Source organism: Equus asinus, chromosome 23, assembly GCF_041296235.1.
Source record: "Equus asinus isolate D_3611 breed Donkey chromosome 23, EquAss-T2T_v2, whole genome shotgun sequence".
In the NCBI taxonomy this organism is placed as follows: Eukaryota; Metazoa; Chordata; class Mammalia; order Perissodactyla; family Equidae; genus Equus; species Equus asinus.
Window position 1 is genome coordinate 53,401,125 of NC_091812.1, and position 15,308 is coordinate 53,416,432.

A 15,308-nucleotide genomic window follows, 5' to 3' on the forward strand; every position below is an offset into this window, starting at 1 on the left:
GGCACAGGATGCAGGTGGAACTGCCTGTCACCAGGGTGGAGGGTGGGCGCTGGAGCAGCAGGGTGGGCCTAGCCATGCAGGGCAGCATCACTGGCGGGGAAAGCTACTGGGCAAGGGCCAGGTGGGGGACAGTGACAGGGAAGGGGAAGAAATTTAGAAAGGAAATTGCCTATTTAGAGCTAGTTGTGTGCCAAATGATCCCCAAGAATGGAGTCTGAAACTGGAGCGCATACCCTTAGCTTCTGACTCCTCTCGAGGCCAAGGCGCACTGCCCTGTTCAGCCTGATACCTGTGACATCCCCTCAGAACAAGTCACAGAGAAGGGGAGCCAGGGGCATGTGCCGCCCAGCACCTGAGGAGATAGCACCAAAGGGCAAAGTGCGAGGCCCCACTGCCGCCCCAGCTGAATTTTCTAGCGCCTGGGACTTGCTGTTGTGGGTGCAGGTGTTGGGCACCAAACGGGCCACCACACAGGGACAGTTCAGGACTGGGAGGCCCCATCCCCAGAGCGTACCTCACTTGGGCACAGGTCCTGCAGGTCTCTTGGCGCCTGGGTGTGTGTCACCAGCCCTTTCTGCAGGGTCCCGAGGTCAGAGTCTGCTCAAAGCTGAGCCAGGAGCCATCCAGATCCTGCCAGCATGTGACCTGCCTCCCCTGGGGACCTCACTAGCCAGGAGGACCTGTCCTGGTGGTCTGGTAGTTGGAGTGTCTCTCATGCCTGTGATCTGGGTTCAATTTCCGGTCAGAGCCCCTCACCAACTGCATTTTAGCTACTATGTTGCAGCTGAACACCAGGCACTTGCTTAATTAGTGTAGTTATTTTGTTTAATTAGTAATACTTGCTAAATTTCTCCTGTTTCTTTCATGCATCCTCATTTATTAGCATGACAGCTAATATTTTAAGAAGGAAGGGATTTATCCTTTTTTTTTCACCCAAGAGAAAACCTGTCCCCAATTTTGTAATCTACATATTGCAAAACCAGAAGACAGCACAAAGATTCACTAACCAGCAAAGGACAGGTGTGGTAGGTGAAGAAAGGACAGCAGAAGCAAGGAGTGTCGAGTATAGAAAGCTTCAACCAGGCATGTTGGGGGTTCAAGTCAAACACAGGAGGCAGAGGCCACACTCAGGATGGCTTCAAGAGTCACCCGAGTATGCCCAATCATCCCCGGAATACAATCTCAGGGAGACTGTGTTGATTATTTTTTGTAAGACAATTTTTTTAGAGCAGTTTTAAGTTTACAACAAAATTGAGAGGCAGTTACAGAGATTTCTCATATGCCCTCTGCCCTGACACAAGCATAGCCTCTCCCATTATCATCATCACTCGTCAGAATAGCACATTTTTAGCAAGGATGAACCTACGTTGACAAATCATAATCATGCAAAGTCCACTGTTTACCTTAGGGTTCATTCTCTGTGTCGTACGTTCTATGGGTTGGGACAATGCATAATGACATATATCCATCTTTAGGGTATGAGACAGAATATTTTCACTTCCCTAAAAATCTTCTGTGCTCTGCCTATTCCTCTCTCCCCACCCTCTACTCCTGGCAACCACTACTCTTTTATTGCTTCCATAGTCTTCCCTCTTCCAGAATGTCATATAGTTGGAATCATACAGTAGCCTATTCGAATTGGCTTCTTTCACTTAGTAATACGCATTTAGGTTTCCTCCATGCTTTTCAGGGCTCCGTACCTCGTATCTCTTTAGTGCTGAATAGTATCCCACTGTCTGGATGTACTTTTGAACTTTTGAGGCTGAGAATGCTTGAAATCATGATGTTTAATCCTCCCAGGAAATACAAAACCCAATTAAAGGATTTATAGTTTTTCAAACTGTGCTCACAACCTCACTAAATATTTCTGCAATTCCCACAAAAATCTTCAAAAGCTGGTGATGTTCTCTTTTGACTGAGGTTAAGAGACATTAACTTATCTAATGACGGTTAGCTGGTGTTGATTAGAAACCAAGGGCCCCTCTCCCCAACTAGCCCACTGCACTGCAGCAGGGGATTGGGACTATAGTTTTCATATGTAGTGAATTAAAATACAGTATTTTATTATCTGCCAATCCTAATTGGAATAAAAGCCCTACACAACTAAAGATGGTGGTATGAGAGATACCTTCATTTTTTTAGAAAACCTAATAGAAAGTCAATATTTACTACCACAATAGGCCAACGACAACACAAACTTTCCACCACTCTCCCACTCCACCCCCAATTCATTGTAGTCTCTCATTTATTTTATTCTGATGAGAAGTTTTGAGCAGCAAATATATGTACCTCTGGAATGAAAACAAGAGAACACAAACTGATGACTACTTAAACGCAGTTTGTTTGGAAGGCTAATTCTTTCAAAGGTGAGAGTCAATAGCAGATGGGCAAAGAGTGGGAACGGCTGTGTGCTGGGGTTTTGCCTGGAAGTGGTGGGAGGGGCAGAGTGGGGGCATCTGATGGGGCTCCAAGACCCCTCCTCTGCTCCAATCTGAGCAGCTCTGCCCTGATCCATTTACAGAATAGGATTCAGCCTAAGATTTCACCTGTGGAAAATGGCCTCCTGCAAAAGTACCGCCTGAAACCACTGTTCTGCCTTAGAGACGTGCTGGCCAGTACAGCAGCCACCAGCCACACGTGGCTCCTGAGCACCTGAAATGGGGCTGTTCCAACTTGAGTTGTGCTGTAAATGTAAAATAAACATCGGATTTCAAAGACAGTACCAAAAAAAGAATCTATATCTCAATAATTTTTATATGGATTATATGTTCAAATGATAACATTTTGGATATATTAGTTAAATATATTATTAAAATTAATTTGACCTGTTTATTTCTATTTTTTAATGTGATTACTAAAACATATAAAATTATATGTACAGCTTGCATTGTATTTCTGCTGGATAGTGCTGATCCACCATGCCCTGAGATACATGAAAGAAACTCAAGGACTGGTGTGAACAGCGCATGACCACTCGCAGGTTACTTTAGACTGTCCACTAGTGTAAGCACTTTCTAGCCAAGAGTAATTTGATGTTTATGTAACTGAGAGTCATGCCAAAACCATAAAAAAATTGTTATTATGCACTCTCTCCAAGTTTTAAATATTTATATATATATATATATATATTTTTTTTTTTTCTCAGTATAAGACATTTCTTTCTATTATGGTTTCAACAAGTTGAGGAAAGGGGGGCCCTTGACACTGGCCCCAATTTTCAGAGAAATGCACAGGTCGAAGCCCAGAGCAGGAAGAGGTGGCTTCCTGCTGAGTGTCAAGACCAGCCACGCTCCCGTGGCAGGTCCTCGGCTCTGCCCAGCAGCTCGGCAAACAGCTGATGCGCTGCAGGATCCTCTGAGCCAGCAGCAGCTTCCGCTCTTGCAGTTCTATTTATTTTCTTTTAGGTTTCTCGCTCCTCTGATTGTAACTCCTTGAGCTTTTTCTGATTCCAACAGAATGCACAGTCCCTCTGTTTTGCTCCCTTCTGCGAATCTTCCCCTCTTTGTTTTCTTTTCTCTCTCCTACTCTTCTAGCATTTTCTGTTTCCCTTCCTCTGCTCTCTGCCTCTCCTCTGCCTCTTTTTTCTTCTCTTTGCAGTGGTCTCTTCATTGAGATATCACTCAGGAGTGCAGTAGAGTCAAAAGAAACCTTGAAGCTGGAGGCCATGGCCTTGCTGTCCTCGCCTTTGTACCTGAGCTTCATCCCACGCAAGGTGCTCATGACTTGGATAAAGCCCATGTACCTACGGTTCTGGACATATGCCTTCAGGGTCAAGTGTCCCCCAAACTTAATGTGTGGAAGTTCTGGCTTCTCATCTCCTCCCAACAGGGGTCCAGCATGGGGATGTCCACATTCTGTATCTCCTTAAACTTCTCAAACACCTTGACTAGAACCTCCTCGCTGGGCTTCTCTGAGCCCGACTCCTTCAAGGGACCCATGTGCAGGGCAGCCCTTCCAGGTGATCGTGTCCTGGCCTCTCTCCCGGCAGCGTTTCCTTCACATCCTTCTTATTGTGGTGGGTGGGGAGATCGATTTTTGGATTTGGCAGCCCGACAACTTGAGGATGTCAGAGAAGCTACTGAGCTGGACGGTCTTGCCGTGGAGGAAGGTCAGGAAAGACTTGACCAGACTCTTGTTCTTTACTTCGCCCTAAAAGCAGATGAAGTCCATGGTGCTCTTGGAAACCTGGGGAGAACTGGTGATCGTGCACCGTGCCCTTCAGCCTTTCCATCGCTTCCCAGTTTGAGATGGACTTCCTGGCTACTTCAGCTGTGGGAGGGCCGGGCTGATGGTATCCTTGTGATGGGCTTGAGGCAGAGGCCCTACAGAAGGCAGAGCTCACTGCTGTGGACACGTCGTGGACTATGACAGCTGCTGCCATAGCCAGGGCATTGGGCCAGTGTAGGGCTCTGCCTGAGCCCCAGGCCCCCGCAGCTCTGGTTGAGCTTGCCACCACCCCTCGACCACCCTGGCAGGCATAGCCTCCCCGCCTGGGCATTGCTACTATCAGCCAGAGGCTCCCCTGAAGTGACCTAAGCCACTGCAGCCTGCCCTGTGATGGTGCTAAGTGCTGGGGATACCAAGGTGAGTAAGACACATTAATTTGGCCTTCAAAGACCTCAGTCTAGAGAGAGACAAAGAATAAGTAACTAGGTACAAATATGCCCTCTGGGCTGCAGGGACCTTGACTGTCTTGTTTACAGTAGATCCACATTGTCTGGGCCATACTGCTGGATAAATATTTGATGAGTAAATAAACAAATGGATGGATGCAGAGTACTAGGGAGCACAGAATGAAAGGGTGAGGGAAGGCTTTCTAGGAGGAATGCAGTCTCCAATGGATCAGAAGGAGGGAGCCAGGCAAAGCTGGCTGGAGACAGTATTCCGCAAGGAGGAAAAGGGCTAGGTTGGCTCAGGTTTACAGTAACTAATTATGCCTGGATTAGAGTCTGGCAGAGGAGGTGATGAGAGATGAGGCTGAATATAAAGACAGTGTTATGATGAAGAGTCTCATGTGCAAAGCTACTAAGTTAAGATTCTATACTAACATTAATGGAATCATTTTTAAGCAAACATCACTGTGATATTTGTGACGTAGAAGGATGAATCTGAGAGCATATGGAGGTCTGGTTGGTTATAGAGTGGCTAATACTGGAGACAAGAAGACCAGTTAGAGAGTTGGTGAATAATTCAGGCAGGGGAAGACAGGAGTCTGAACTAAGGTAGTGATACGAGGAAGCCAAGAGCGGGGAGATGGAATTAGGAGATATCTAAGGGGTAGATTTGACAAGACCTGAGAACAAATTGACTGTGCGGGTTGAGAGAGGAGGAGCAGAGGGTAATGGCCAGGTTGCTGTCTCACACAACTGGGTAAGTGGCGGAGCCATTCATCAAGATAGGGAGCACAGGAAAAAGTGGTCTAAGGATGGGGTCATGTGGCTGGAGAATAATGCATTTACCTTTCAAGTCTGAGGTGTCTGCTGGGCATCTAGTCAGAGATATTAACAGGCAATTGAATGTACAGAACTAGAGCTCAGGAAAACCATTTGCGAAAGAGAAGTAGATTTGAGGGTATCTAGATGTATGTGATAATGGAAGCCATTTTAACCTGGAGATGGCTATATTCATAGGTACTTGGGAAGCACTTGAGAAGTTAATTTTTTAAATTTTTTTAATTGAGGTGACGATGGTTTATAACATTGTGTCATTTCAGGTGTACATTATTATTTATCAGTTTCTGTATAGACTGTATCGTGCTCACCACCAATAGTCTAATTTTTATCCATCACCATATATATTTGTCCCTTTACCCCTTTCACCCACCTCCCAACTCCCTTCCCCTCTGGTAACCACTAATCTGTTGTCTTCATCCACGTCTTTATTTATCTTCCACAGAGGAGTGAAATCATGCAGTGTTTGTCTTTTTCTGTCTGGTTTATTTGGCTTAGCATCATACCCTCAAGGTCCATCCATGGTGTTGCAAATGGGATGATTTTGTCTTTTTTTTATGGATGAGTAGTATTCCATTGTATATATATATATATATATATATATATACCGCATCTTTTTTGTTTTGTTTTGTTTTACTTTATTGCGGTAACATTGGATTATAACATATACCACTTAATACACTCATCAGTCAATGGGCACTTGGGTTGCTTCCATGACTTGGCTATTGTGAATAATGCTGCAATGAACATAGGAGGGCATAAATCTCTTTGTATTATTGATTTCATGTTCTTTGGATAAATACACAGTAGTGGGATAGCCGGATTGTATGGTATTTCTATTTTTAATTTTTTGAGAAATCTCCATACTCTTTCCCACAGTGGCTGTGACAGTTTGCATTCCCACCAGCAGTGTATGAGGGTTCCCTTTTCTCCACACACTCTCCAACATTTCTTATTTTTTGTCTTTTTAATTATAGCTATTCTAACATGTGTAAGCTGATATCTCATTGTAGTTTAGATTTGCATTTCCCTAATAATTAGTGACATCAAACGTCTTTTCATTTGCCTGTTGGTCATCTGTATAGCTTCTCTGGATATATGTCTGTTCATCTGCCCATTTTTTGATTGGGTTGTTTGTTTTCATGTTATTGAGTTGCATGAGTTCTTTATATACTTTGGAAATTAACACCTTATTGGATATATGATTTGCAAATATTTTCTCCCAGTTGGTGGGTTGTCTTTTTGTTTTGTTTATGATTTCCTTTGCCTTGCAGAAGATTTTTAGTTCGATGTAGTCCCATTTATTTATTTATTTTTTCTTTTGTGTCCCTTGCTTGGGTAGACATGGTATTCAAAAAGATGCTGCTAAGACCAGTATCAGAGAGTGTACTGCCTATATTTTCTTCTGGGAGTTTTATGGTTTCAGGCCTTACATCCAAGTCTTTAATCCATTTTGAGTTAATTTTTGTGTATGGGATAAGATAATGGTCTCCTTTCATTCTTTTGTATGTGGCTGTCCAGTTTTCCCAACACCATTTATTGAAGAGACTTTCCTTTCTCCATTGTAAGTTCTTGGCTCCTTTGTTGAAGATTAGCTGTCCATAGATAATGGGTTTAGTTCTGGGGTTTCAATTCTATTCCATTGGTCTGTGTGTCTGTTTTTTGTGCTAGTTTCATGCTGTTTTGATTACTATAGATTTGTAGTATATTTTGAAGTCAGGGATTGTGATGCCTCCAGCTTTGTTCTTTTTTCTGAGGATTGCTTTGGCTATTCGTGGTCTTTTGTTCCATATAAACTTTAGGATTCTTCATTCTGTTCTCCTGAAGAATATCAATGCTATTCTGATTGGGATTGCATTGAATCTCTAGATTGTTTTAGGTAACATGGACATTTTAACTATGTTTATTCTTCTAATCCATGAACATGGAATCTCTCTCCATTTCTTCATCTTCTTTCATTTTTTTCAATAACATCCTACAGTTTTCAATGTATGTCTTTCAGCCCCTTGGTTAAATTTATTCCTAGGTATTTCATTCTTTTTGTTGCGATTGTAAATGGGATTATATTCTTGACTTCTCTTTCTGCTAGTTCGCTACTAGTGTTTAGAAATTTAACTGATTTTTGTAGGTAGATTTACTACCCTACAACTTTGCTGTAGTTGTTGACAATTTCTAATAGCTTTGTGGTGGATTCTTTAGGGTTTTCTATATATAGAATCATGTTGTCCTGGAGGTAGCATATTGTTGGGTCTTGTTTTTTAATCTACCCAGCCACTCTGTGTATTTTGATTGGTGAATTCAATCCATTTACATTTAGAGTGATTTGATATATGAGGGCTTAACACTGCCATTTTGTCTCTTTTTTTCCAGGTGTTCTATATTTCCATGGTTTTTTCCCCCTTGTATTTCTGACTGCCATTTCAGTTTGGTGGTTTTCATTGATGGTTTTTTCTTTATGATTTGTGGTTCTGCTTTGATTTTTTGTTTAGTGGTTACTATGAGGTTTGTCTAAAAGATCTCATAGATGAGATAGCTGATTTTCTGATAGCCCCTTATCTCCACTAGCCTAAGCAGGTTCTAGTCCTTTCCTCCTCCTTGAGTTATTGGTGTCACAAATTACTGTTTTTTGTGCTGTGAGTCTGTGACTAAACTGTCTATAATTATTTTTTATGTTTTCCTTCCCTTTATCTTCTATAATTGTTGGCTAAACTGTTATGATAGAGAGCTGCAATTTTCTGATTTTTTTTTTCTACTTATCCCCTTTTCATAGCTTTGTAAACCTGTACCTTTTTGTTACAGGTGGGAGGGCTTCATTCATCATTTCTTGTAAGGGAGGTCCAGTGGCAATGACCTCCCTCAGCTTTATCTGAGAAACCTTTTATTTCTCCATCATTTCTGAAGGAATGCATTCACTGGATAGAGTATTCTCGGCTGAAAGCTTCCATCTTTCAGAATTTTGAATATATCATTCCACTCTCTCCTAGCCCATAAGGTTTCTGCTGAGAAACCCACTGAAAGCCTGTTAGGGGTTCCTTTGTAGGTTATTTTCTTCTGTCTTGCTACCAGTAATATTTCTTCTTTGTCATTGACTTTTGCCAGTTTTAGTATTATATGCCTTGGAGAATGTCTATTAACATTGATCTAATTAGGAGTTCTATTGTCTTCATGTATTTGTAAGTAGTTATTTCTGCAGGTATAGGAAGTTCTCATCTGTTATTACTTTGAAGCTCTCTGCTCCTTTTCCTCTCCCTTCTCCCTCCAATCCTTATACTGCTTTTCTTGAGTCAGATATTTCTTTAAGAATTTCTTCATTTCTTTTCAATCTTAGTTCTCTCTCCTCTGTTATTTCTCCCCTCTAATTCACTAATTCTGTCTTCTGCAACATCAGCTCTATTTTTTATGGTTTCTAGATGATTTATCTCATTGTGTTCTACACATCTAGAATTTGTTTGGTTTCTTTAGAGTTTCAGTCTCTTTGGTGAAGTATTCCTTCTGCTCATAAATTTTATTCCTGAGCTCACTGAACTGTCTTTCCAAGTTTTCTTGTAACTCATTGAGTTTATGACAATTATTTTGAATCCTGTCATTTCAATTGTAAATTTCTGTGAGTTCAGGATTGGTTTCTGGAGACTTGTCATTTTCCTTCTGCTCTGAAGTGTTACTGTAGTTCCTCATGGTGTTTGATGAATTGATCCTTTGCTGGTGCATCTGTGGTAGTATCAGATGACAGAGTCTATGTGCTACCACTGCAGGGGAGCAAGAGCTGTTTTCTGATCCTGCCCTGTCTGCTGGAAGTGGCACAGGTGGTGCTGCTGAGCTCAGCAAGGGACAGGCTGAGCCGCTGTGCTAGCTAAGAGGGGTGCATATGTGGTGGCTGAGTTGCCACTTAGTGGGTCCTATGGGCTGCTATGCTTCACAGGCGGGGTGCCTTCTGAGTTGGTGGGGTGCCTTCTCACCTGAGCTGCGCTCAATTTGTGGGCACCTGCACATGAGCTGAGCTGCCACCACTTGATGTAGAGCATTCCCACTGGCGGGGCTGCCATGGCACAACTGGCGCTCCCACGGGCCAGGCTAGAACGCTAAAAGCATCCACATGGTCTGGGCTGCCCTTACCTCCTGTTAAAGACACCCCAGCCACTGAGTGTGGATCTGCCACTCGGCTCACTGCCACTGGGGAGGGAGAGAGGTGTGCTCACCTAGTTCCTCTGCCTCCTGGGGATCTAGTCCCCCCACCTTCAGATGCACAGCTGCGTGGATCTCTCAGACGTCCTATTGTGCTGTGCAGGGAATCCTCAGCTGGTTAATCAACGTCCATTTAGTTGTAACTTACAGGGGAGAGACAAAGGGAACAACTCACTCCACCATGATGCTGAGGTCACCTCCCAGAAAGTCAAATATTAATTTTAAAAATATCTGGTACACTATAATGTGTAGATTTTTAAATAGTTTACCTTTAAGACTCAGTATAAAACACACAGCTTCTCTCAAGTTGTTGCAAATTGAAATATAGTTCTGACTGTATAGGCATTAATGATGTTATTTTTTAACAAAATAAAGATGAAACTCAACCATAACTCCTTTTAGTTACAACATCTTAAATTTGGCTTCATTACCAGAAACAGCATGTTTTCAAGAACTGGATCTTAAGTCTATTTTTAGTTTCAAAACAACTTTATTTTTATTTGATTATACTCATTGTAGAAAAATGTGAAGAGATAGAAAAATATAAGGAAAATTGAAATTTTCCCTCCCAGTGTCCCTCCCCCAAACACAGTAACAAAAGATTCTATATCTATCTCTTTCTAGGCGTTTAGCACATTTAAGTAGAATTTTAAAACAAAAGCAGTACTGTAAAACACTTACATATCCTTTTCTCATTTCATATTAGAGAGTTGCCATTTCTTAGGACATTAAAGATTATGTGAAAACATTCTCTTCAGTTGGCTGCTTCACAATCTAATTAGAGCTAAATTATAATTTACCTCCAATTGTTGGATATTCAGATTGTTTTGAATCTTTGCTATTATAACTAACACTATATTGGAGATCCTTCTTTATACCTAATTCTTTGTATGCATCTCCAATAATTTTGTAAAGATAAATTCCTAGGAGTAACCAGCACAAAGGGTGTATTTTTTTTAGCCTTTTGATACATTTTACCAAAGTGCCCTCCAAAAAGATTGTACCAATTTACATTCACATCAATAAATGGCCTAAGAGTCCCATTTCTTCTTATTCCTTGCCAACATAGGAAACTGGATGTCAATTCCCACCGTTTATTGTTACAAATTTAACGGGGGAGGGTAAATGATATCTTCTTGTCTTTTTTCTAAAGTATACGAATTTCCCATACATTTGCTGGTCATTTGCGTTCTTTCTGTTTTCTGAAGCAGTCCACGTCCAATAGGCATCTCTGACTCATGCAATGTCTTGTCTTATATGTTGTTCCTTAGCACGCAAGGACATGAAAGCTGCATGTTTTTCAAAGTTAGGCAGGAATTGCCCAAGTGTGTACAATTAGAAAGTCTTCTTCTCTTCTGGGCAGCCATGCTATTTTAATGTTTTGGTAATAAGACAGAAAACTGGGCCATATGCTGAAAGGAAGAAAGCAGGCACAGATTACAATCAGCCAAGCACTTATCACAGGCAGTGGGTTTACAGATGTGTGAGCATGATAATCACCTGGAGTGCTTGTTAAAAACCAGATTTTTATTTTATGGAGTGAGGTCTCAGGGGACATACACTTTTAACACACTCTCCAGAATATTCACCAAAGTTTGAAAATCACTAACCAGATGTGGGACATCCGGCGTCACTCCGAACTCTTGGTCCCTCACTCTCCTTTCCTGTAAAGTGACGTCCATCACACTTATCTAGAGGACTGTTCTGATTCTCACTTATCTCCGTCCCCTTTCACATCCACCAGGACACATTTTATACACCAACCCTCGGCCTGGATTATCGTTTATGCAACCCCCATCTTTCACCTTATCCTGCTGAAAAAAAGTCCATTGAAATTTTAGTATGTGAGCAACTCCAAAGAGAATTGGGTCTTCTTCATCACTGCAAGTCTCATGTGTCTTTGCAAACCACAGCTGGACTTACAGTGGGTGCTCACTAAGTGTTTCTGGAATGAATTCGTGAGTGAATGAATGATATACATTTCAGTGCTAGAAGGACTGGAAACACGACCCCAGAATAAGGGGATTGGGGGTTCCTTCACGCTATAGAATGGAGGCCACGATTCTCAACTGTGTCTAGAGCAGCAGTTCTTCATTTTCTCTCTTTAGGTCATACATCCCACTTGGAGAATCTGAGGAAAGCTACACATACTAACACTTTCTAAAAACGCAGACATCCAAAACCACACAATTTTACACACACTTTCAGAAGCTTCCTAGAAGGAAAAGAAAACACTCACTTCTACCTTCCAAGCATTTTTACTTAAAAATGAAGCTGAAGTAATAAATTTATTGCTTGAGAAATTATCTTCGAGCTCAAGAAACTTAAGTCAAAATGGGGTCAGTCGGGAACCTTAAAGATAGAAAAAATCCCACCATACCTTGCAGGTAACATTAGCCTCGGCAGCACAAAGTATGTGTCACATTTCCCACCAATCAATAGCATGCTTATTTAGACAAACTAAAGCCAGGCTGCTCTGTGGCATTGTATGCATCTGAATGTAACTGTTTCTAGTTTAAACTGACATTCTCCAATTCTTAGAATTTATTTTCTATTTCACTTTTCTTCATAATTATAAGGGCTTCCTGTACTTCAGTTATGATGGCACACTTCATGGGAGAAACGGGCTGTCATTTATTCATTAATGAACATTTATCTCCTAGGTATACAGGTTGAAACCAAAACACGTGTTTCCTGCTCCTTACAGACTTTAAGTCTACTAGGGAAGACAGATTACAAATTCCAGTATCCCTGACTTTGCAGTCCTAAAGGCTGAGAGGCACCCTAGTTACACTGGTGCGCGTGAGCCTACCCATACCAGCTTGCAAGAAGTGATTGTGTGCATCACTTCCCAGCTTATCAGGGGTTTCATGCTGATAGTTTGAAATCAGCTGTGCTGGAGAATTTACACCACGTAAATCAGGAAACACTATAAATCATGGCTCCTCCACGCCCATCAGCTGTCAATCATTTACTACCATATCATGTCATCACACTAAAACTGTCACTCTCAGTGCAGGGCTCCTCAGTGGTAATTCAGCAGTGTAGGAAGAGCTTACATCAACTTTTCAAGTCCCCTCTCAACTACTGCCATGAGACCCAAGAGCACAGGCGTGTTCTAGGAGACCTCAGGATATGCTGGCTACCCTCTCTGGATACCAGGTCAATGTGATATCTGACCAATTTGAGGCAACTCCTTATCTAATGTGCTTGATCAAGAGACTTATATATGTCCAATAAATGTCCAAATGAAAATCACGTATCTCTGAGCTTGGTAGTCAGTTTAAATTATAGTCTGGGAATGAACACAGTTATGCTTCACTTAACCATGGGGCTCTGTTCTGAGAACTGTGCTGTTAGTGATTTCGTTGTGTGAACAACCTACAGTGCACTTACACAAACCTAGATAGTCAGCCTACCACACACCCAGGCTATATGGTACTAATCTTATGGGACCACGGTCATATATGCAGTCTATTTTTGATCAAAATGTCATTACGCAGCACACGACTACACTGGAGTTGAAAAGCTACCAATATGCAGCCCATCTGACGTTCACCATGAATTACTGTCTTCATGTGATGCAACATTAACTGTAAGCAGACAGTCCCCAGCACCATTTTGGTATTGCTATGTCAGTGTCTCAGCTTTAAAGGCTGCCGACACTTTGCATGGATCTGCCAAAGAGAAAACAGCTTTGTCAGCAATGTAAGGCTCATGCAGAGCAGGCACTATGAATCTTCGGAAGACTTAGAGACACACTGCAGAACGGGACAGTGTCAACAACCTGGCAGACTAGATAAGAAAACTCTCCCCGCATCAACTCCCAATGGTCTTGCATTACGAGGCAGAATATATGACTACTCAGTTTCACAAACAGTTAGTATGGTAGTAAATGGCATGAAAATTTGTAGAAAACCTCTAGGCTAGTATAAAATACATGAGTAGAGGGACCAAGGTTGAAGTGCAAATAAGAGGAAAAGGCAGCTGAGGGCCTACGGAAGCGTCTGCTTGCAGATGGCTGAGGATACTCACCTTCAGAGTACGAAGAGTCTCTGACCATTCCATGGACCCTATCTGGGGTATGGTACTGAGGAGTAAACTTTTGGCTTTATTGCCGTTTTCTTTCAGAATCTTTAAAACCCGGTCCACTGAAACCTAGAGAAACAACGGCATAGGATGTTACCAGCAATTAAAAATTGCACTGCTTTTCATGGAACATTTTTCTGAGTTCCTACCGGATCTGTGAAGTCAGTTTAGTCCAGTTTCAATCTGGAGACCTGCAAACTGGGCATTTATCAAGGTGGTCTTGGTCCCAGTGGGGAGGTCTTGGAACAACTCAATATTTCTGAAAAGCACCTCTGGTTTTCAATATAGTGTCTGAGGATCTTCCTCAGATGTTTAATGTGTTAGCATGCTCTAGAAAGCTGTGTCTATTCCTCCCATGCCCAGAGAATGAATTCCAGTCTTAAAACTGTTGCCCAACTAGATAATCAATCAGAAGATAAGCACATTTCCATTTAGAGAAGTCTTCCAATAAAGTCTTGTAATAAAGAAAAATGATGGAATTAACATATCACCATTTTTCATTTTACAGCTCTCAATGAATTAATGAATGCGAGGTAACCTCACAAAACAAAAATACCTAAAACCAAACAATCCATTTTAATATGCTTCCTGATGGAAAGACAAATCACTACTTATGACACCTGAATCTGATCAAATCTCTAGATCCAGCTGCCAATTTACAGAAAACAGAGGACAGACCAAACTGCTAACCTACTAAGGAGATGGTTACAGCAATTTAGACTGTGGGAAACTCTACGGGACAAATAACCTGATTTCTTTTTTGGAAAACTTGGAAGAAAAGCATCCTTTATTTTATTTGAGAAAACCAGAAACTTGATCTTTGCCTGGATATATTAAGGAATTACTGCCGGATGTGATAACGATAATGTAGTTACGTTAGATATCGCCTGACATATTTATGGATAAAATTATGGATAAGAGCATAGATGAAATATAATTGGCTGTAAGCTGATGTGATAATGGTTGAAGCTGGATTCTGGAGTCACGGAAGCTCATGCTATTGCCTACTTTGTACATGACTGAAATTGCTTCACAAAGAAAAGCTGGAAAAAGTTGTGATTATAAAGTGTACAATGAGAGGTAGAGAACTTGTCACACTTCGCTATGCTTAGAAAATCTCTAAGATTCAAGGATTCCATGATTGCACCTTTCTTTCTACTTCCTGGAATATAAAGTCCAGATCTGATAAATAAAAATGGCAAGCAATAGGATATATTGTAGAATATGAGGAAGCCATTTGGTATAAACCTAATTCAGCCTGTCCTTGTCTTTCCAAAAGGGCCTGACCATGGCTGTTGAGCATGCATTGTATATCTGCTTTAGATATTCCCTATGGCAAGAACAAAGGCCCTTGAGATAAAGGTGCAACTTCCCTCCCCCTCCCAGTTGGCGTCTCCTTAAGGATTATGCATCTTTCCTTAGGCTAGAAAGTGATTGCTGCACTCACCTGTGACCACCCAGCTCGAGACAATAGACTTGCCTCCTGCTACGCCCACCAAGATAGCAGACCCACTACCTGCTGTGTCCATCAAGCGCTGTGCTGACAGGGCAATCTTGTGACTATTGTGGGAGGGACATTTCAATCAT

General features: G+C 41.7%; 1 protein-coding gene and 1 pseudogene across 2 annotated transcripts in view; both read right to left on the reverse strand.

Moving 5' to 3' along the window:
* Window positions 1-3,274: 3,274 nt before the first annotated feature.
* LOC106824687 (A-kinase anchor protein 17A pseudogene) lies at window positions 3,275-4,381 on the reverse strand (annotated as a pseudogene).
* A 5,721-nt stretch (window positions 4,382-10,102) lies between these two features.
* The window catches only part of LOC106824742 (S-methyl-5'-thioadenosine phosphorylase), a 34,685-nt gene continuing 29,479 nt past the window's right edge, over window positions 10,103-15,308 (reverse strand). For both annotated transcript variants that reach the window (XM_014831219.3, XM_014831220.3), the window contains 2 exons: window positions 13,668-13,790; window positions 10,103-11,044 (listed from right to left, as the gene is read on the reverse strand). In XM_014831219.3, the coding sequence (XP_014686705.1) occupies window positions 11,006-11,044; window positions 13,668-13,790 (162 nt within the window). In that variant the 3' untranslated portion in view covers window positions 10,103-11,005. The remainder of the gene's footprint in view (window positions 11,045-13,667; window positions 13,791-15,308) is intronic.